The sequence below is a fragment of the Alternaria viburni genome, assembly GCF_023758015.1.
Source record: "Alternaria viburni strain BMP 2772 chromosome Unknown scaffold_10, whole genome shotgun sequence".
NCBI lineage: Eukaryota > Fungi > Ascomycota > Dothideomycetes > Pleosporales > Pleosporaceae > Alternaria > Alternaria viburni.
The window spans coordinates 1,046,518-1,068,598 of NW_026055779.1; the positions used below are offsets into that span (position 1 = coordinate 1,046,518).

Sequence of the window (22,081 nt, forward strand, 5' to 3'; positions counted from 1 at the left end):
ATGGGGCGCTTCAACGGTTTGGGTAGGAACGACCTTGAGAAGACAAGATGTGACGATGAACGGAAGTCAAGAACCACGCACAGCGTCAAGTCTTTTGAGAACCTCAAACAATCGTATTTAAACACCTACACCCCTTCAACTCAACTATCTAAAGGTACCAACATCGACTTAGTCCTACACCTCAGACCAAGCCGTCCAAAAAACGGCGGACAAAAAAAGTTCAAATTCTCAAGAAACTGAAAGCATTCATTACATCATTCAATCATACCACAACCCAAGCCCACCCACCCTATAGTCTTCAAGTCGAAGAAAGTAAGAGAGAAAAAAGATGAGCCGGCACCGCCTACGAAGCAGCTAAAGAAAACCGGAAGCTCGTGGTATAGATAAAACATGTCTTTCAGAGTATAACAAGCGCAGCACGACATCTCCCTCATCGTTGTGGAGAAACAACTGCAGAACAGAACCAGCTGATTTCCTCCAACCAGCTCTGAATCCCGCAAATGTGTGTTAGGGTAGGATGATGCGATAGTGTCGTTCGTTCGGTAGAAGAGAGAAGAGCAAAAAGAGGTATTTGTGAAGCCAGCCTCCCTCCACATACAGACACAAACCCAAATTTCGCCGGGGCAATAAGGGTATGTTTGCCCCTAGGATATATCATGGAACTGGAAGAGAGAGAGTAAAAGAGCAAGCGGTGTATGCCGAGCACGCCGTGGAAGAACGCCTGAATCAATGCCCCAAATGGTGTAGTAGCGCCCCCGTGATGCCGAAAAGCAGTGTAATAACAGAATTTACCGTTGGCAGAACAGTTCAATCTCGCCGAGGCCGCCGCCGGGGTTGAGATTGCTTTGCTGCTCTTTCCAGTTCTCAAACGCCTCTTGTACGTCGTCGTCGCACTGAATGCTGACGTATGTGTTGTCGCTGTCCAGGTACTTTAGCTTGACTTGGCCGGAGCCAAGTGAGACGGATGTCGATCGCTGGAGCTTGGCATCGATGCGATCTTTGAGCGACTGGTAGCTGATGTTGGTGCTGACGACCAGAACCATCGAGCTTCCGGCTGATGGGCAGTGCACCTTGACTTTAAGTTGTGTCGGTATGCTTGAGTCTTGGCCAAGCGGTGGCGACATGTTTCGTGAATCCATAGACGCTGGCGTTAAAGTGCCCTGGCTTCGCTCAAACGATGATGCGGGCGTCATTGTACGTATTGGGTAGTTCGGATCGCGGCGCATGGCATTGTTGTGGTACTCGTTGTTCGCGTTGGCCAACTCCGCGGCGGTTCGTTGCTGTATCAAGCGGTCTCTTTGGATCGCTGGTGACTGGGTTGCAGCGCGTGGCGGTGGGTTGTTGGGCGAGTTACTGTTACTTCGGTTGACAATCGCGGCATTGTAGGCGTAGTGGGTAGGGAAAGGTGGCACATCTGGTACTGGCTGTGACGGCGGCGCTCTTCGTGTTTGTCCTTGGAGATGTGAGTTGATGTCAGGGCTACTAGCTGCCCGCAATCTACCTTGCTGTGAAAGAGTGGAATTGGCCGGAAGTGACGGGCGTTGCATCGCACGGCCTTGGGGATGTTGAACATTTTCGCCCCTGGATCCGTGGCGCGACTGAGCAGGAGCAGTGTGGCGGTTGTTCTCATCGTGAGAATATCCGTTTGGCGGGGCTTGACGGGGGAAGGGGAATGTGCCATTCGACGACGAGCTTGTGCGGGCATTGGAGTGTGTTGACATGGGAGTTTGCATTGGTGTTTCTGCCGTAGGTGAGAAGTAGGATTCATTGTTGGAGGCATTCTGTATCTGCTGGGTGCGCAGGGTTAGTGCTGGCTGACCGTTGTAGCCCATAGGAAAACGTGGAGGCGGTACCCTTGAGTCTCCATCTGGAGGGCCGCTTTCACCAGTCGTTGACCTCGAACGCAACGAGGGCGTGGAACTGTTTTGTCTGTAGGGATAGCCTGTGACGGGGTCAATGTCCTCGTCGCCATCTTCATCGTCGTCTTCCTGGTAGGGGTTTTCGAGTACTTGATCGCGCATGTACGCGAATTGGGTATCTGATGGCTTGGAGGCTGTGGTGCTGGCACTGGTGCGCGCCTGGTCCTTCCACACGCGGCGCTGGGTATCGACCTGCATGGCCCACTTTTTCATGGTTTCCTCGGAGGTGAATTTGATGATGAAGTTTTCGATTCCAGGGTCGCCCTTCCAGAAGATCTGACATGTGTAGGAGCCTGAATGGTTAGCGGATGCAAAGTGAGTGGAGGATATCAAGCGCACCTGGCTTCTGTAGGGAGATGGTCTCTGTGACGTTTTGCATGAAGATGCGGCCTTTGAGCTGTAGCTTGGGCTTTCCGTCTTTGGTCACCAGGGTTCGGGTGGACATTTTGTTCTTTGGCTTGTTGACGTTGATCTCTTTGCAGCAGAGCAGTATCATTTCGAAGAGGTAAATCTTGTACTGTGGGAAATTAGTGATGTACGGAGGTTCAATCGGTGATTGTGCCTACCTCGCGCTCTTCGTTCTTGGAAGTCATGCTCTCGCCTTTCAGCACCGTGTACTGGCCGTGCAGAAGCAGGTCTCCGAAACCTTCAATTCGGTGGCCCTTCCAGTCCTCTACAAGCGTTTTGAGCTCCTCGACCGCTTCGACGCGTTCTTCCCGAGCAATCGCATCGTTGGTGCCTGCGAGTACGGAGGAGGCTGCTTCGATGCCCTTGGAGATGTCTTCGCGTCGTCCTTCGTCGAGGTCGCCCTTGTCGCGCAGTTGCTGCATTGTATTAGAATTGGGATTCTGAGCTGGGGATTTCATTGTCATACCTGAAGTAGGAGGGGGTATTTGGTGAGTCGTTGGAAGGGCTTCAGTAGGAAAGATGCGAGTAGGGTCGGCGATTCCACCATCTGTCGCATCTCCGGCGGTCCACCCGTCTCCTTCAGCTTGTCGAATTCGCGCATGGCGATCTGCTCGCACTTCTTCTGGTTCGCGATATACGGCTCGTAGACCTTGAAGGCATCCTTGTACAGCACGAAGAGGTTGCCCCAATTCTGCTCGTCCGGGTGCTGTGCATTGGTCTGCTCGACGCGAATGAGGAAGCGGCGCTGGAAGTCGAGGAGGGCGTTGAGGTTGAGGAAGATGTCGTGGACCTGGTCGCCGCTGATGACGCCCTTTTCTTCGACCAGCTTCTTGAACTCCTGCAGCAGCTCCAAGTGCTGCACGTAGGTGCGCTCCGTCTTGACCAGCTCGTCGATAATGTGCTCGCGCTGGGTGCGCTTGGTGACGACGCCGCCGACATTCTCGAGGGTCTCGGCAACGCCAGCGATCTTGCCCTGGGCGACCAGCTCGTCGAGCACTTTGTTGACCACGTTGGTGACCTGGGGAAGTGTTAGCGCGGGCCTACCCCACAGTCTCGTCGTGCGGGCTCACCTTCACAAAACCAGTTGTGTCGTCACCGTACAGGTCGCCGAGGATGAAGCAGCTCTCCTGGGGGATGCCCAGCTCGGCGACGCAGCTCTGGATGAACTTGTAGCAGGCCATCTTCTCGTTCTTCTTGAGGCTCTTCTCGTCCTGCTTGGAGCTGGGGATGCTCAGCAGCGTGCGGGGCCCCAGGGCGTTGTACAGCTCCATCAGCGGGTAGCCGCGGCGGAAGGTGCGCCAGAGCAGCGTGACGGGGTCGGCATCGTCGTCGGCCTTGCCCTCCTCCTCGGCGATCCAGCGGTCGAAGCCCGGGATGAAGCGCAGGCGCATCTGCAGCGTCAGGCAGCGCTGGAACAGCGAGGTGTCCTTGTCGGCCCGCTTGTTGAGGACATTGTCGGAGGCTTCGACGGGCCCGCCATTGACGGGCGTGGAGGATGCGGGAAAGGCGGGCGGGGGGTGGAAGAGGGTGCTGCTGCTGGTGGCCTGGGTGCTCTGCGTGTCGCGCGCGCTGCTGTGCGAGTAGCTCGAGTAGGTGCTCTGGAAGCTCTGGTGCGACATGAGGGCAGGCGGCCCGGTCGAGGTCATCCGGGCGTGTGCAGTGTGCTGTGAGGGCGACTTGGGGGGTGGATGGGAGACGGCAAAGGTGGTATGGGCTCTCACCAGACCCGAGTGAAACGATAGTCCGCCCTCCATGCTGCTTTCATCGATCTCCTTGCGCTCGCGCTAGCACCTAGGCGGTCAGGGTCGCTGCTGCTAACTGAACAGGGCGGCGATGTGGAGCGTGCGGCGACAGGAGCAAAATCACCGCCGGCCTGCATTCGGGTCGCGATAATCTCTTATTGCTGGAGATGGGCGATAATCGTGTAATCTCGCAGGACGTCTCGCATGAGGTGTCGGGCGGCGCACGCCTAAAGGGGTTCACGGCTCGTCGTTTCACCCGCCCATGTAGGCGTTGCAGCCGGCACGTGACTGCGACTACAAAACTCAATACACGCCCGTCACTGGCATCTGCTGGCTGTCCCAGACAGGCTGGCAGCTGTCCGTTGGGCGCTGCTTGTGCCAACGACGCTGTTTGCAGCACGGCTCGGTGACACCCCACAGCCATGCGGCGCGTCGCCGTTCCACTCATTTCCAGTGCCAGTCCTTTGATCACGACCGAGTCTGCGATATATGACAGCTGACTCACAACGGCGCCTCGCTCATGACTTGCGATGACTTGCAAGGTTAGCAATGTGAATGCACGCGCGTGCCTATCACATCATCTCCAGCATCTGCCGCCTGCGGTTCGTCATGTCGGCACAGGCGCTGCCTTGGGCCGCGATCGCCCCTCTGCCTGCCCGTCGCGGACCCATTGCTCCAGCCTTGCTAGCCCCAAGTACACCACGCGGCTCATGCGAGTATTGCTAGAGAGCGGCAGTCGAGCGGTGTGAGAAAGCAATTCCCATTCTTTGGCCATGAGGTTGCCGGGAAGGCCATGGGAGGCTGGATACGCGCCCGTTCTCACATGCCGTCCGACGGGCACACAGTATTGGTCCACCTCAGGCGAACGCGAGAGCAGGTGATGTTCCCGATCGGCGCTTGAACGCCCGCAGCTACCTGGGCGATATAACAAAACCTTCAAGACAGCCGTCAGACATCCACGTGAAGTTGTCACATCTGTCAGGCATCCTCAGGCATCTTCAAACACCTGGGCAGTCTTGACAGCACAAATCCCCCCCGCGATGTCCCAACAGTAAAATTCAAACAGGCGATTGCGCAACCGTTGACTAATCGCTGCTTCACGTAGACGGCACACCTTCACATGAAAGCAACGACATCGGGGAATTGTTGCATTTCTTCTAGCCCGCATCCTTCAACTTCTAGTGCATCAGACCGTTAAGCGGGCATCTAGCGTCCCTCTCCTGGTGTGTCTCAGATGCAGCGACTTGGCCGCACGAGTAGTAGTCCGCATGCCCTAGGCAGCTCGGCTAGCGGCAGATCTGGAGTGAATGGGCGCGGGTGCACGGGCGTGTGTCGCGGGAAGCCATGACATGCTGCACCTGGGCATCTCGAGGCTCTGCGAAAGTGGGAGAGCCATCGCGAAGTTGACATTTCCATCCTTGACTTGACCTCACCCCGCCGTGATATCCCGAACGCGCATCGCACCCCGTACTCGCCACCCGTCGCTTTCCGCATCGCCAGTACCCTGATTACCAAGAGCGCCAGGCAGCACCAGCCCGACACCCTGCCAGCGCATGTTGAGACAGCATAACACAATCCTCTCGCCGCCGTCCAGCGCGCTGCAAACGGCCGCAGCATCACTTTTCAGCTAGCGACCTTTGTCTCCACTCACCCACATCCTCGCGTGCACCACCATGGCAGGCCCTCTAGGCAACCCCAACGCCCAATTTTCTGGCCCGCCCTACATGCATCCTTTCCGCCCCGCCTCTGCCATGAGCGCAAACCGCTTCGACGAAGGCTACTCCGAGGATACGAGGAGCCAGAATGAGGGCGACATGGCTATGCGCAGCGACGTGCGCTTGACCGACGCCGAGATGGAAGCCGACTCGCCGTTTGCCCTGCCCGACTGGGTCATGAACCTGAGCGAGAACGAACGAAGTGGTAAGTACATACCACGATAGCATGCGCGTCTGCGCTAACATCACATAAGAATTCGCATATGCCATACTACGCTCGCTGCGGACCTCCTCGATAGCCGGCATCGTCGAGAAGCTCAACCCACTCCTGCATCTCGACCCTGTCATGTACCTTCCGCCCGAGATCACCTTCCAGATCCTCTCATATCTCAACCCCGAGACGCTGTTACGCGCGTCGACACTATCCCGCTCGTGGAGAGAACGCGTGCTCGACAGCCCCTTATGGAAATTGCTTTTCAGGCTAGAAGGCTGGAACTCCAACTTCCCACAGGTGCGCGCATACGAGGAGGCGCAAAGACAGAAGCGCGTAGAGTTCAAGGAGAAGGAGCGGAAGACGCGACACAGAGCCGCCGAAGACACCGATTACGGAAAACCATCCCACAAGAAGCGCGTGCGAGAACGGCAGTTGTTTGGTGACGGGGCCGCGTTGGAAAATGGCACACAAAACATATCAGAGCCAATGGCCGTTAGTGGCTCTGCGGGCAATGCTTGGGGCGAACAACATGGTGCTGTAGAGGCTGATGACAGTCCATCTGTCAGGTCTGAGGATAAGATGGAGGGCATCTCGTTCCACGGTGCATCGCCGACAGCCTCGCCCACCGACGTGGCACGCCGAGAAAGAAGACAAGGCGCGGTCACCGAAGAGGCGTCACAGACGAGCACCTCCGCGGAGACCAATGGGCCTCCGATACACCCCTCGCTCTTGCTCCCCGGCCCTGAAGCAAGGATCAACTGGCAATATCTGTACAAGCAAAAGAGGAGGTTAGAAGAGAACTGGAGCACTGGGCGTTATTCCAACTTCCAGCTACCACACCCAAACCATCCCGAGGAAGCTCATACCGAGTGCGTGTATACCATACAGTATTCTGGGAAGTTCCTAGTGAGCGGCAGCAGGGATAAGAGCATCAGGGTCTGGAACCTGGACACTCAGCGCCTTGTACACCCGCCACTCGTCGGCCACGCAGCGTCCGTGCTGTGCTTACAGTTCGACGAGCGCCCCGAGCAAGACATTGTAGTCTCTGGTGGCAGCGACTGCAGAGTGATTCTGTGGAAGTTCTCCACAGGACGCATCATCAAGGAAATCGAAAAGGCGCATTCCGAGTCGGTCCTGAATCTCAGGTTTGACGATCGCTACCTAGTCACTTGCTCGAAAGACAAGACGATCAAAGTATGGAATCGCAAGGAGATGCTGCCCACGGACGACACCTACCCTTCATCCACCATGAAGTCGGGCGCTCGCTTCCCCTCTTACATTATTAACATGCAGGAACACGTCGAGAGCCAACACCTCCATTTCAAACCCCTCCTTCCGTACAGCCTGATCATGACTTTGGAAGGACACGGTGCTGCAGTCAATGCCATCCAGATTCTTGATGGTCAAATCGTGTCTGCATCTGGAGATAGGAGTGTCAAATGCTGGGACGTCCGCACTGGTGCATGCACGCGAACCTTCTCGGGCCATACAAAGGGCATTGCATGTGTTCAGTTCGACGGACGACGCATCGTTAGTGGCAGCTCGGACGAAAGTGTACGCATCTTTGACCGCGCAACGGGGGCTGAAGTGGCCTGCTTGAACGGCCACAGTAATCTTGTGCGCACCGTGCAAGCTCAATTCGGCGACCTTCCTGGCAACGAAGAGGAGCTTGAAGCTGAAGCCCGGTCTGTTGATCAAAACTACTTCGCAGCGCAAGCCAGTGGTCAGCTCACCGGTCAAAATCTGAGCAGACAGCAACGACGCGCTCGTAACGCCGGTTCTCGTGACCCATCAAAGGTGTTCGCCTACGGAGCCAAACTACCACCAGGTGGCGGCGGTAGCAAGTGGGCGCGCATCGTCTCCGGTTCATATGACGAGACAGTCATCATCTGGAAGCGAGGCCCAGACGGAGCATGGGAGAAGTCGCAAACCCTCCTCCAAAACGATGCCGTCCGAGCAGCCGGCGGCCGCCCTCGAAGACCCGTCAACCACGCAGCCAACGCAAACCACCCTGCCCAACCCCCGAACCAACAAGCCAACCCCCAAACCGCCGCACAGCAGAACAACTTCCAGGCCCTCGCACAGCAAGCCCAAGCCCAGGCCCAAGCAGCCCAAACCCTCGCCCAACAAGCCCACGCCCTGCACGCAGCATCCCAAGCAATGCATGGCCCTACCGCCAACGCCGCCAACGCATCCGCAACCACAGCTGCCACCGCTAACCCAGCTCCCACTGCGAACAACCCACCTGCCGCAAATGCCGCACCCGCACAGCAAGGTGCCGCCGGCCCTGCAAACGCTGCACCGCACCACCACCACCACCATCACCATCACCAGCCTCATCCCCTCGCTGCGCCTCTCACCAACAACGGCACTAACTCACGCGTCTTCAAACTGCAGTTTGATGCCAGGAGGATTATCTGTTGTAGTCAGGATCCGACGATTGTGGGCTGGGACTTTGCGAATGGGGATAGGGATATTATGCTTGCTAGTCAGTTTTTTGGGGACTCTTATTAGGTGTGAGAGGGGGTTGATGGTGCTGAGTGGAGGTTTAGGGGGTATTGATGGGTCTTGAGTGGAGTTTGTGATGGGTGATGGGGGTCATTTGTATGATGATTTATGTATATAGGGGCATGTTTGCATCGCATTGGGTGGTGGATTCGGTTTCTGGTGGGTTCGTTTGTAGCGCCCTTTGAGAGGTCAATGATATATTAGATCAAGCGTACTTGTTCGATCTCCGAAAGTTCTGACGGTACAGTGAGAGGATCTGATCGCTTCATATTGTGTCATCGACTTCCAATCTAGCGGCTTCTCTAATATCCAGCTAACGCTATACTCACACATGTGACATACATAATGGATGGGTGGTCAGGCTGTCTCATGAGCCAATGATGATTGGGATCCAGTGCAAGTGGCTGATTGGTCTGATTGGTGCGGTGTACGCCATAACGCCATGGGGTGGCTGTGCCTTTTGTAGGTCTCACCGGAATCTACTCGGGCATCTGATCGCGTCCACGATTCTTTGAGTCACTACTTTCGCTCTCCCATCCACTTTCTCAGAGTGCAAGTCGATTACGATGAGATCCTGACACACAATAGCTGAAAGCCACCCTACATACAGCTATTGCGCAGCAACAATGACGTACTGGACTCAATTTTGGAGGCAGTTCTTCAAACTCAGCTCTCTCCCCTTCCATCTTGACCGATGGTTATTCCGGCTACCTACTGGATGGCAATTCGGCTTCGGATTCTGGATCCGATGCACCGTTGACAGTCCAGGAGCCGCACCTACTGCAATACTAGTACGTCCCACCAAGTCGTGACATGACTAGCGCTTAATTGTGTAGAACGACACTGAAGAGCATTACCGCCACATTCCCCTCGACAAAACAAAAGGGGAAGACTTTCGTCTGCTTAAACTCCATCCAGGCAACTCAGGGGACCCGATCCGGATTAGTCTTATAGCAACGGCATTATATGACGCACCCGCATACGAGGCAATATCCTATGTCTGGGGAAACGGTCTCGACCGCGCCGAGATCATTGTCGACAGCTGTCGATTTAGCATCACCAAGAATCTTCACGACGCTTTCGGAGCTCTACGACATTCAGCGTCAGTACGAACGATGTGGGCCGATCAAGTGTGCGTCGATCAAACGAGCGTGATAGAAAGAAGTCATCAGGTTCAAAAGATGGACATGATCTACGGGACTGCAAAAAGTGTTCTTGTTCACCTCGGTGTACCGACGGAGCAAACGGGAGCAGACATGCAGCATTTGCAGTCTTTTTTACAACGTCACGTCCAAGGAGAACCCTCGCCCTGGTCACACATCGCGATACCCGACCTCGAACGTAGCGTTTCCAACATCATCGACCGACCATGGTTTGAACGCATGTGGACCCTGCAAGAGGCAGTTCTGGCTCGGCATATCGTCTTGCAATGTGGCCAGTATCGAATCCAATGGACCGCTGACTTACGCACTTTAAGAGCGTTGGTCTTCCGCGTCTAGTCTGCGATCGTATCGCCGCTCTACAATCTGCATGAACGGAATGCGAAAGAGCTCGATTGGATGCCGTTGCTTCATATTCTTGAATCTCAGATGAGACAGGCTGCGCGCAGAGAAGGTGTGGTATTGCAGCGTAACCTTCTCGATGTGGCTTTTGACTTTCGACATCGACGCTGTGGCGACCCCCGCGATAGGTACTTCGCTATCCTGTCTATCGTCGAGAATGAACAAGAGGTGTCGTTGGATTTCGTTGTCGATTATGACTTAAGCGCGGATGAGGTGTATGAGCGATTTAGGGCTGCGGTTCAACAGCTCAGTAAGATAGAAGATGCTCCGCTTGCATGATCTTGCAAGTTGTGAGAGACTCGCTACTCGCTCTGCGTCATAGCAGTTCCAATGGCGTGTCCTACGTACAGGTGAAGAAAACCGTCATCGACTAGACAAGATCGAAGTACTGGGCCGCGATACCGACGTTTCTGAGCGCCTCCACACTTGTCTCGATTGTTGGAAGACAGTTCCTTCCATGGTCATGAGCTTGAAAGCCAGGGTTGAGAAGCAACTTATCCAGTCTAGGATCTTGGAACTGTACTTCTTCTGTACGATCATCACGATAGGCTAATGTAAACCCCTCTCTTTCCTCGTCAGAGTATTCCACTAACCGTAAGTGTTCTGGTAAAGGTCCCACCAGTGCCTCTCCAGCATTGACCCCTGGCATGTATAACTGGCCCACAACTTGATAGGTATCATCCTTAGTCTGACGAAGTAGGATGGTACTCCAGCAACCGAGAAGTACACAGACTGCATCGCCCGGTCTAGCGAATAGTGGAGCGATGCCAACCGAACCTTCGGTAGTGACGAAGAAAGACCGGTTGCGACACCTATCTTTGACCCAGGCTTTGTATGTGTTCCAGTGAGCAACGGAGTCATTATCTTCGACTGATGGGGAATTGGTTCTCAATATAGACTTGAATCTTCGCATGGTCGACTTGAACTCTGGAAGGTCTTCGCGGACCGGGATTGTGGAATGGCGGAAAGCACCGCAACAAAGCGCATCACACATCGCAGACAGCTGAGATATCTCTTTGTCATTCGAAGTGGCCGGGTTGGATATGACGATCCTCCATAGAGCCATTAGCATGTTTTGGAATCCATTCTCGGCCTCGACGAACTGCATAGGTTGTACACCTTCTATTGTCGCGATTGCCACACCAGCGACGTTCAGCATCCCTTCTCGTTTGCTAGCTGCAATCGACTTGAAACCAGCGCTTGCATTGCTTGAACCTGCGAGGAATTGTTCCGCTTTTAGCTCAGTTGACCAATCTGGGACCCATGTTGGCATATGGGGAGGAGTGTCAAGCAGCTCACACTGGAGGAGTATGGATAGATTCCTCGTATAATCCATGAACCGTATAGCGGTGTCTTGGTAGACAAGAGCTACATCCCGAGTATAATCTGGGACGATACCCATGGTCTGTTGGCTTGGATGAAGTAGGCTCAACATAGCATATATCTTGTCTCGGGGGTCTGTGCATACAACTTGGCCAAGATCTGATCGTAGATATTGCAGATAGTATACTCGGGGTAAGCAGATCGAATACACCAATTGCATACGGTATTGATATCTTGGATGCTGATCTTTGAGTGCTCCCTTCACCAGCCTGGTACCTTTAACATACATAAAAAAGATAGCATCTCTAAACAGATGCCAAAGTATGGAGAGACTACCACAACGGATAATTGCTTGAGTTGCCAGCCCGATCTCTTGCCGAATCCAGAGACGTTCAAACCATTGTCGATGTAAGAGACGATTGATAGCGATGGCTTCCTTGTCTTGAAACCGGTAGTTCTGACGATCTTCTACCGTACGAAAAGGTTGATTGTTCACTGCCACCTTGGGCTTGTAAGAGTTACTGGCCCAATCCACATCGATGCTCGAACCAATGGCATGCATGATCTCGAAGGCATGGAAAGAGTCATCTTCTTCGGGTCCAAGCCAGACAATGACTTGACATGCTGCCCGGAAGATATCGCTCATCAAAGCGACTTGATCGCTCCGTTCTTTCAGATCATTCTGGTTGATGCAAATTGCATCTACCCATAGTATCCGGGATTCGTTCGCGTCTCTGAGATACCGTAACGCTGTGGATAAGTTTTGCGTCACTGAGATGGTGCGTTCTCGGGAAGGACCGACGAGGATGGAAACCGGATGAGCTGTCGAGCCCCAGACATAGGATAGAGCCTCGTAGTTGGACGTGCCATCCAAAAGCACTTGCTCCAACTCCACGTGAAGGTTATCTGAAAAGCCGCCAGGACTGAGTTTCAGAAGCCTGACGTGTTTGCCTGCTTCGGGAAGCGGAAGAGCTGGATATCGATATGGGAGCATGGTGACTCGGAAGCGATAGGGCTGAGGCTTCGGATGAACGTATTCAAGAAGGAGGATGTGAGACTGTCGGGCCTGTAACCAAGATTTCGAACGATGTCGCAGGGGTTCAATTGACGGGATATACGATATGACAATTTGATGGTTGTAACGGGCTCAAGTGTGGTCTTGTGGCAGAGGAGGCTGTAGTGGTGAAGGACCAACCGGACTAGATGTGTAGGTCCTGCGGGTTTGACGTTATCTTTGGAGGGGTTCACATGAGTGAGATCGGATAAAATCACGGAACATGCTTCGCGGCCCAAATTGAAGTCCAGCGGAGGTGTGCCAGTAGCTGCAGTGGTAGGCACCAGCGACCGATGCACTCTGTGTCAGCTACACTCTATGCTGTGAGTGAATGATAAGGAGAGCTCATGTGTGAGCAGATCCTGCATCGGTCAATACCTAAGATACCTTGCGACGCTTACGCCACCAATGCAACAGCCGTACTTCTTGGCTCAATTAGCATGGTACTTGAATGGCATGTCACTTATAAATGGCAAGTAACTGAGTGTCGTGGTGGTCGTGAGGGTGAGAATGTCCGTGACGCGTCGAGATGCGCGTCATCGGAAATTGGCCTGAATGCCAAGCTTGATCGGCAGCGCTAAGTATCCCTGCTCATCGCGCCGGATGCTCGAGCAGCGGAAGCCGCGCCCCATCTCCAGCTGACAGCACTCAAGATGGACCCAGTCTCCACGTCTCGTTTGCCCTGCACCGGTTTGACCTTACATTCACTGTAATCTTACGTACTGTCTATCGCTACCGGAAATAATCTTCGCCATGCGCATGTAGCGAACCCCCCATCATTCCAGCACATCTATGAAAGCGAAGCCCACCATGGTTGTCAGGTCGGCTTCAGGAACTCTGGGTGGGGTGCCCATGAAGCATGTTTCTCTCATGACAGTAAGTCAATCTTCGTCGCACTCATTGTATACGCAGAAGCTCATCCATGCACAGCTTATATTTCAAAACTCTGCCCTCATTCTGGTACGATGGCCCTCCACCGCGAACCACTACCGAACGCGATCGAACAGCACACAGAACATGCGGATATTGTGGAGAAGCAAGCGGGGAGTGACAGTGGCTGACGCGTCCCCAGGTTATGCATTACTCCAGGATAATGCCTCTGACTGGAGAGCAACGATACCACGCAAGCACAAGCGTCTTCTTGAATGAGGTCATCAAGCTTGCTATAAGCTTGACTATGGTACGGCACTCGGGTTGAGAGGGATGAAGTGCTTTTAGGCTCACGACCGTCCTAGGCATTACACGAGATGTCAGGCAACCTTCCTTCGAATACGACGATCCCCACACTCTTCCGTACCCTGACGACCGCGATCTTTACGAACGAGAGCTGGAAGCTTGCAATACCCGCCGTGCTATACACGATACAGAACTCTCTGCAATACATCGCTGTCAGTAACCTGGACGCCGCGACGTTTCAGGTCACATACCAGCTCAAGATCCTGACGACGGCTATCTTCAGTGTGTTGATGCTGGGCAGAACACTTTCGGCGCGCAAGTGGCTCTCGCTGTTGCTTCTCATCATCGGTGTATCCGTCATACAAGTACCGCAAGCGACTGCGCCTTCACCACCACAAGCATCTGGTGCAAAGCCGTGGACCAAGACGCTGGAGCAGCTGCACGACCTTGGCGAGAATGTCGCAGGGCGGCTAGGGAAACGGTCTGGGTCATACGAGGGCATACACGCGGATCGCGCAGCCCAGATACCCCACATGAATTACCGGGTTGGGCTCATGGCTGTCCTGATCTCCTGCGCGCTTTCAGGCCTAGCCGGGGTTACCTTTGAGAAGATCTTGAAGGACTCAACGAGCGCCAAGCAGACGCCGCTCTGGGTCCGCAACTGCCAGCTCTGTTTCTGGTCGCTCTTTCCGTCGTTGTTCCTGGGCGTGATATGGAAAGATGGGGAGATCATAGCGAAGACTGGATTCTTCGTCGGCTACAACTGGGTGGTGTGGACGGCTATCGGTCTTCAAGCAGCTGGTGGCATTGTGGTCGCGCTCGTCATTAATTATGCCGATAATATCGCCAAGAACTTTGCGACATCGATCTCCATCTTGGTTAGTTGCATTGCAAGCGTTTACTTCTTTGACTTCAGGGTGACGCGATCAGTAAGTCTCTAGTGCCATAGTGAGGCTCATGATGCTGACCATCGGCAGTTCTTCCTAGGCACATGCGTCGTACTGTTCGCGACCTATCTTTACACCAAGCCTGAGCGGGGCTCGCAATCGCTGCCAGTCAGGATTGCCGACTTCGAGAAGACTACGGTGGATCGCACAATCGATACCAACAAGCCGCGGAGGTCATCAGTGTATGAGGCTGCTCCAAAAGCAGCACCGGAGTCGCCCTCTATAGAACGGCATTCCCATAAGCGAGATGCTTGAGCTTTAGTAATTTAGGGACCATTGATCGAGACGCCGATGATCTGCATGCATAACTCACAGAGATCCACGCGCTCACTACCTTCCTTGATCGAAGTTTGCCGTCGAGTGACTCCGCCAAATCCAGATGTGGCACGTCAGGCCGCGACTTCCTCCATCGTCACTTCCCTCTCATCGCAACTCTCACTTAACGCCCCACTTTAGATTCTGAGCTTTTCCCGCCACGCCTCTACTGTCAAAGAGCCTCTGATCAAGCCACATGTAGCAGTCATGGACGACGACCGCTATCCACATGATGGCTACGAGCAGTTCGGCGCTCCCCGTCGCATGTCGCAGTACGACATGCTTCGGCCTCAGTTCAAGCAGCCTGGAAGACCAGTCGCACCTCGGGATCGCTATCGCGCCACTCAATATGACGGCCCCCAGTATGACGTGGTTGAGGACGATAGCATGTACGACCGAGGTCAGCAACTCGATTCATTCGGTATGTGGTCCTCTCGCTTCCGCAAGTTCTTCGCTCATACTTGCAGATGACAGAGTGCTTCGACAACCATATGCTGACTTTCAGCGGCAAGCTGCACAAGGCACAAAGAGGTTGTCACTTGCACCAGGCCCTTCCACGTTCTTTAGTAATGCGGCGCCTACTCAATCGCAGCCGTCTTACCAGATTCGTGACCAGGATATGTATTATGAAGAAGGTACTTTAGCCTGGACTGCAGAGAGGCTCCTGCTGACTGAGAAGCAGACTACCATGCGCGTCCTGAGCAGGCCATGCGAGGTCAAATGAGTGAGTCGAAAGCACCTCTGTCTGCCATGGGTGGCTGTGGCCATGCTGATCGCCGTCCAGGTCGCTTTGCATACAATGCCGCTCCGCTTCAAGAGTCCAGTTCCGACATGCCTCTCGGCCCGTCTTCTAGTCCAGCACTCAGGGCAAGTCAGCGACGTGCCGAGCAAGTCACTGATTTCGGACCTCAACACGGCTCACAGGCCCCACCGTTCGAAGGCGACGGCCATGTTGATGCTGAAGAGTACCGACAACAACATGAGCGCTCCCATGGAAAGGCTGCACTGCCCAGTCTTCGACCACATGCTAGCCAGCAACGCGTATCCGCCGCACAGCACAGAGGCGACCTCAATCCTCCGCATCATCGACAAGCTCCCCCAGAGCCGCAGACGTACCCAGAAGATGTGCCTAGCGCTGCTCCCATGTGCCAAGGTATCCGCCTGGTCCCTGTCACTACCCTACCAGATCGTCTTCGAACGGTGTTTCCTTACCCGACCTTCAACGCCGTACAGTCCAAGTGTTTCGACCGAGTCTTCAGGACCGATGACAATTTCGTACTTGCATCCCCTACTGGCAGTGGGAAGACCGTCATTCTCGAGCTCGCTGTCTGTCGAGCTGTTGCCACCAACGCGACAGGTCAGTATAAGGTGGTCTATCAAGCACCGACAAAGGCTTTGTGCGCAGAACGCCAACGTGACTGGGAAGCCAAGTTCAACAAGCTGGGTCTCAAATGCGCCGAGCTGACCGGTGACAGCGACCTTGGGGATCTACGCAACGTACAGAGCGCCAACATCATCATAACAACACCCGAGAAGTGGGACAGCATGACTAGGAAGTGGAAAGACCACGAGAAACTGATGAGACTCATCCGCGTCTTTCTTATCGATGAGGTGCATATACTCAAGGAAGACCGTGGTGCCACGCTTGAGACGGTCGTGTCGCGGATGAAATCTATCGGCACGGATGTGCGCTTTGTGGCTTTATCAGCGACAGTGCCCAACTTCCATGACATTGCGGCATGGTTGGGAAAGAACTCGTCGGAACCAGATATCCCAGCCGCCAATGAGAAGTTTGGTGAAGAATTTCGCCCAGTCAAGCTGCGCAAGCACGTTCGAGGCTTTGCATACAACTCCAGCAACGAGTTCGGCTTTGAAAAGGTGCTTGATGCCAAGATCCCTGAGGTTATCGCTTCTCACTCCCAGCGTAAGCCTCTCATGGTCTTTTGCGCAACCCGAAACTCCACAGTGAGTACGGCGAAGCTGATAGCAAACTGGTGGGTCTCGGCATCAGACCGAGATCGCATGTGGAAGCCTCCGTCTAAGCCACCCCTGCTGCTGAACAAGGAGCTTCGAGATACCGTGTCTTCCGGTGTAGCCTTTCATCATGCCGGACTTGATCTCGATGATCGAACCAAGATCGAAAAAGGTTTCATCGCTGGCGAGATCAGTGTTATCTGCTGCACATCCACGCTCGCGGTCGGAGTCAACCTACCCTGTCATCTCGTCATCATCAAGAATACCATGGCCTGGGGTGCGGAAGGAATGCAAGAGTACTCGGACCTGGAGATGATGCAGATGCTGGGTCGCGCGGGACGGCCTCAGTACGATGACTCAGCTGTAGCAGTGATTATGACCAGGCAAGCCAAAGTCCGACGGTACGAAATGTTGGTCACAGGCCAGGATCTCATAGAAAGCAAACTCCATCTCAACTTGGTAGATCACATGAACGCCGAGATAGGACTTGGGACCATTAGCGACCTAGAGTCTGCCAGGAAATGGCTAAGGGGTACATTCCTTTACGTCCGACTACAGCAGAACCCTAGTTACTACAAACTGGACGGCGCTCGAAGTGGTCAAAGCATCGAGGAGCAAGTTGACGACATATGCTTCCGCGACATTACACTTTTGCGCGAGACTAATCTTGTGTCGGGGCAAGAGTACTTTCGATGCACCGAGTTTGGCCATGCTATGGCACGGTACTACGTACATTTCGAGACTATGAAAATCTTCATGGAACTCGGGCTGCGGTCAACTCCCTCGGAGATTGTAAGCTACACAGCCTTGGCGCTACTTGGAGGACCTTGCTGACATTCATACACAGCTCTCCGCCATCGCTCAAGCTGTTGAGTACTCTACAATACGCTTTCGTCAAGGCGAAAAGGCGTTCTACAAGCTGCTCAACAAGTCCGCTTCGATCCGCTGGGCTATCCCTGTCAACCTTGATCTACCATCGCAGAAGGTGTCTCTCATCGTACAATCCGTTCTTGGGTCTGCCGATATCTCCTGGGAAGGCGAGGCCGGCAAGCATCGTTCTCAATATACGACAGAGACACAGATCATCTTCAAGAATATTGGCAGTCTGATTCGATGTATCATCGACTGTCAGATTGCCTTAGGTGACTCCATCAGTATCCACAGTGCTCTCATGCTCGAGAGAAGTTTAGGCGCCAGGATTTGGGACGATAGCCCTCTCCAAATGAAGCAAATTGGAAGTATCGGCAACGTCGCTGTCAGGAAGCTCGTCAACGCTGGGCTGAAGTCCATGGAGGATCTTGAAGGTTGCGAGCCCTATCGGATCGAGGCACTCGTTAGTCGGAATCCCCCATTTGGCCTCGACGTGCTGGAGAAAGTCCGATCGTTCCCAAAGCTTCGCGTCTCACTACAAGCCCAGCCTTCGACAGCAAGTCTGCGATCTTTCTTTGCAGTGCATGTTCTAATGGCTTTTCAGGCTATCAAAACCCACGATGGGGTCAAGATCCAGATCAAGGCAGACATTGGCTTTATCAACGAGCAGCCGCCCCAACGCTTCAACAACAAATTCATATACGTGTGCCTTTTGGTGGACACTTCCGATGGCCGCAAGGTGCATTTTGCTCGCATCAGGTAGGCCATTACGATCTCGGTATCGCGCTGTACTAATCTTTGTCGCAGTGGCCCAAAGCTTGGGTCTGGCCAAAGCCTCACATTCCCAGCGCTCTTGACAAACCCCGACCAGTCAATCAACTGCTACGTCATGTGTGATGGCATAGGCATGTATTTCGGCTCGTTTATGAGAGCTAAGACTGACTTTAACAAGCTGGCAGTATGCGTGCCGCCGCCGTGAAGCCCCAGGTCGCTGCCTCTATGTTTCCAACCCCAAAGCGCTTGGAAACAGAGCGGCCAACATCACATCAGTCGAACATGTCAAAGCGACGCACGGATACTGCAAGGCCGAGCAGAAAGGTGTCCGCCACCAGCGATGACTATGGAGATGGTGATGTGGATGATGATGCTCTTGTCAACGCTTCCTTCCGTGATCTTGACTTTGATCACATCGAGAACTACGCCGACCCTATCGATTCCATCACACGGAAGAATACTGCGAAGAACAAAGTGACCAAGAAGAAGGATGACGGAAAGAGCAAACGACCGATTGATACTACTGCTGAACAAGACGATCCAGAGCCAGTACAGCTAGCTAATGGAAAGTGGGCCTGCAATCATCCATGCAAAGATCGAAGTGCATGCAAGCACCAGTGTTGCAAGACTGGTATGGATAAACCATCAAAGAAGAAAGCTGTCGCCAAACGCGTTCCATCGTGCGAAGATCGGCCTGAGCTGACACAGAGACCACCGCCGCCAAAAGGCAAAGAGAAGCAAACCAAGCTTCAGCTCACAGCATCTAAGAGGAAGGTCTCTGCGCCGATTGACGAGCTCGATCTCACGCAGCAAGAAAAGAAGCAGAGAGCTGACTATGGCACCAACGGACCCAGAGACTATCGCGGCCTGCATCAGCTGCATAAGACGATCCAGGGCAAAGAGCTTCCCTCTTCCCTTCATTCTGTCAAGTACACGAAGCCAGCCTATTGTTACTCCCAAGGTGGTGAGCATAGTCTTGACTTTATGGGCGGCTCCGCTCCTGAGCGGCATCCAACATCAAGCGATTACGGTGATTTTCGATTTGACGAGCCATCAGTCGACTTCGATCATCCTCAGCATCAGCCTGCGCAACAAGACTCAATCGGTGGCACACAAGAGCTGGAAGATTACATGGACTATGAGCCTGCAGCTCCTGTAGCCTCTCACGAATCTGACGCCTTTGACGATGACGACTCCGTCCTTCGAGAGGCTTTCATTGGGCTTGCAGATTCTCAAAATCGTCAGGAGATCCGTGAAAGCGACACTAATACCATGCAGCCCTTCGAAAACGTCATCGACGATGACTACATGGGTTACGGAGAAGGTGACAAGCCGATGGACTCTAGTTTGATCAATTCCGAAGATCACGTTCCGCAAAAGCCGGAGTTCAGTCATCCCGATCATCATCGCAAAGCAAAAATCAGGACCTCTCGATCGCCTTTCTTTGACAGCGAAGACAGTGCCGAAGCTAAGATTGCAAACACCATACCCGCAAAGGTATTCACGTCGCAAGATCTGCAACAACGGACGGCTACGCCACGCGAGCTGCATGAAGCCGGCGACCAACAAGACGCGTATGTCGACGACGAGGTGGCAGGCATGTTGAACATGTTCGGCGATGAGCCGACCGTTGTCTCACTGGTCGAGGAGAAGCCGGTACCCGAAGCTTTCAAGGGCCTAGAGCCGTGGTTGTTCCAAGAGTTCGGCGACATCGTGGAACTTGTTGATGACTAGAGGTGCTACATCTGGAGTCACTGCGGTGCAATAGATAGGCAACGTGGACATGTTTGGGGTGGCGAACGTAGTAAGTGCCAAATCTGGCGACCTCTAGACATCAACAATTGTTCCGTCTTTCCAATTCGCTTTGTGCCTATTCTGTTCAGTCACATCGTGAGGTTGTTTTCCACTCTACGAAAAGATGTTGAGCCAGAAGAATTCGCAACCCTAGCAACGATTAAGGTGCGCAGTTCCAACAGTGTGTATGCAATGCGCACTCTAGTCACACCTAGACTCAACCGGCGAGTTGGCGAGGCTGACCAAAGCAGCAACAGCATCATACTCTTTCGCTTCCATCTCTCTGGCCTCCGCCTCCTCCTTGACAACAGCCTCCATCTCGACATCCGGCAGGTGCGACAGAAACCACCGCCACTCCTCCAGCCCATCCGCATAATCCGACTCAGCCTCAATCCCCCTCTCCACCAATTTCCCCTTCATCACCTTATACCTCTCCACCATCCCAAACGTAATCTCCGGCACGAACACATCCCCCGACATCCCCAAAACACACCCATTCAACCTCGCCCTCAACGCCGGAAACATACGATTAAACTTCGACGCAAACGCGTTCCCCTCTCGCTCCACCCTCGGCGGTAATTGCTCTCCATTCCTCCCCTTGATCACCCTCCCCACAAACGTCTTATTAAACGCGTCCCTCACCTGCCTGCTCCCCGGAAGCATGATCCCGCGCTTCCTTGCTTCCACAATGGAGAGCTGGAAGTAGAGTTCGAACCACAGTTCCTCGGCTTCGTACCAGAGGCTCACCGAGCGGGCTTTTAGGCCGGCGCGCCCGTAGATCTGGTTGCGCCAGGCGTTTATCTGGGAGATGTGGTGGGGGTTGTGCCAGTCGATGAGGGAGTGCGGGATCTTGCGGAAGTGGAGTTCGGTTGTTTTGCGCGGGGTTATGTTGCTGTCGCAGAGCATGAGGAGGAGGGATTCGTCTTTGACGCCGAGGGTGGCTTTTTTGCGGGGGCCGCGGGGGATGAGCGTGGACTTTGAGATGGGTGTGTTGCGACTGGTGCTTTTAGGCTTTTCGGTGGTGACTGGGGCGCATTTTGTTGATATTTTGAGCTTCTTGGCTGGTGCTGTGAGGGTTGGGTTGGTCTGCTCCTCCGCGCAGCGTTTGCGCTTCTGTGTGGTGAAGGACATGACGGAAGGCTGTGCCTGTAGCTCGAGTTTCATTGTCTGGGTTGGGGTATGAACGGAGGCGCGAATTTCGGAAGCGCCTCTGATCCCTTTGCGCAAGGTAGGCATCTTGCTTGCTGTGTGAGTTGACACGCGAAAGCACCAAATCCAATGTGAAAATCGAATACCCTGCAGTCTACCTTCACGCCGAAACGTGAGTTAGAGAACTGTTGACTCGATGTAGACTTCTGGGTTGTTTACCTCCTGTGGGTTGTGTTGATATGGTCGGAGCGGTGTTGTGTTGTATGGTTTGGATGGTTGCGAAGAAGAGCCAGGGAAGTCTGAATGAGAGACAAGATGCGACGTAGAGCCAAGCTTGCAAAATTGCGCGATGGCGAGTGGTGACTGGAAGAGTTTTCATGGGAAGCGCGGAGGTGAAAGAGGACGCGCAGTGTACGCGTTGTTGTTTACACTCGTCGATGACGCCGCGGCGCCGTCAACACTGGGTGTTGTCGTCCTGATTCAGAAAAAGTGAACGTAGGATAAGACAAGACCAAGAGACTCAAGAAGTCCGGAACAATGGTATCTGACTGAGAGATCAAAGATCGCGAAGGATGTTTATGGTGACTGCGCGCTTTTGACTGACGTCACCGCAGCAGCAGAAAGACTCTCAGTTTCA

The 22,081-nt window shown here is 53.9% G+C and overlaps 6 protein-coding genes across 6 annotated transcripts; 4 read left to right on the top strand and 2 right to left on the bottom strand.

Annotated features, from left to right (window-relative positions):
• Positions 1–788: 788 nt before the first annotated feature.
• On the bottom strand, positions 789–3,946 carry J4E79_005626 (uncharacterized protein; the record flags this gene model as incomplete). Its single annotated transcript, XM_049354504.1, has 5 exons — positions 789–2,212; positions 2,259–2,436; positions 2,486–2,743; positions 2,794–3,345; positions 3,398–3,946. The coding sequence occupies 5 exons, from the start codon at positions 3,944–3,946 to the stop codon at positions 789–791; spliced, it is 2,961 nt and encodes a 986-aa protein (XP_049211369.1).
• Positions 3,947–5,742: 1,796 nt separating this feature from the next.
• On the top strand, positions 5,743–8,512 carry J4E79_005627 (uncharacterized protein; the record flags this gene model as incomplete). The annotated part of the gene is made up of 2 exons (XM_049354505.1): positions 5,743–5,989; positions 6,039–8,512. 2 exons carry the CDS (start codon positions 5,743–5,745, stop codon positions 8,510–8,512), a joined length of 2,721 nt encoding a protein of 906 aa, XP_049211370.1.
• Positions 8,513–13,692: 5,180 nt separating this feature from the next.
• Positions 13,693–14,823, top strand: J4E79_005628 (uncharacterized protein; the record flags this gene model as incomplete). The annotated part of the gene is made up of 2 exons (XM_049354506.1): positions 13,693–14,499; positions 14,599–14,823. The coding sequence occupies 2 exons, from the start codon at positions 13,693–13,695 to the stop codon at positions 14,821–14,823; spliced, it is 1,032 nt and encodes a 343-aa protein (XP_049211371.1).
• Positions 14,824–15,090: 267 nt separating this feature from the next.
• J4E79_005629 (uncharacterized protein) lies at positions 15,091–18,490 on the top strand (the record flags this gene model as incomplete). Its single annotated transcript, XM_049354507.1, has 3 exons — positions 15,091–15,304; positions 15,668–17,649; positions 17,705–18,490. The coding sequence occupies 3 exons, from the start codon at positions 15,091–15,093 to the stop codon at positions 18,488–18,490; spliced, it is 2,982 nt and encodes a 993-aa protein (XP_049211372.1).
• Positions 18,491–18,783: 293 nt separating this feature from the next.
• J4E79_005630 (uncharacterized protein) lies at positions 18,784–20,235 on the top strand (the record flags this gene model as incomplete). The annotated part of the gene is made up of 2 exons (XM_049354508.1): positions 18,784–19,050; positions 19,120–20,235. 2 exons carry the CDS (start codon positions 18,784–18,786, stop codon positions 20,233–20,235), a joined length of 1,383 nt encoding a protein of 460 aa, XP_049211373.1.
• A 261-nt stretch (positions 20,236–20,496) lies between these two features.
• Positions 20,497–21,459, bottom strand: J4E79_005631 (uncharacterized protein; the record flags this gene model as incomplete). The annotated part of the gene is made up of 1 exon (XM_049354509.1): positions 20,497–21,459. The coding sequence occupies one exon, from the start codon at positions 21,457–21,459 to the stop codon at positions 20,497–20,499; it is 963 nt and encodes a 320-aa protein (XP_049211374.1).
• Positions 21,460–22,081: the final 622 nt, after the last annotated feature.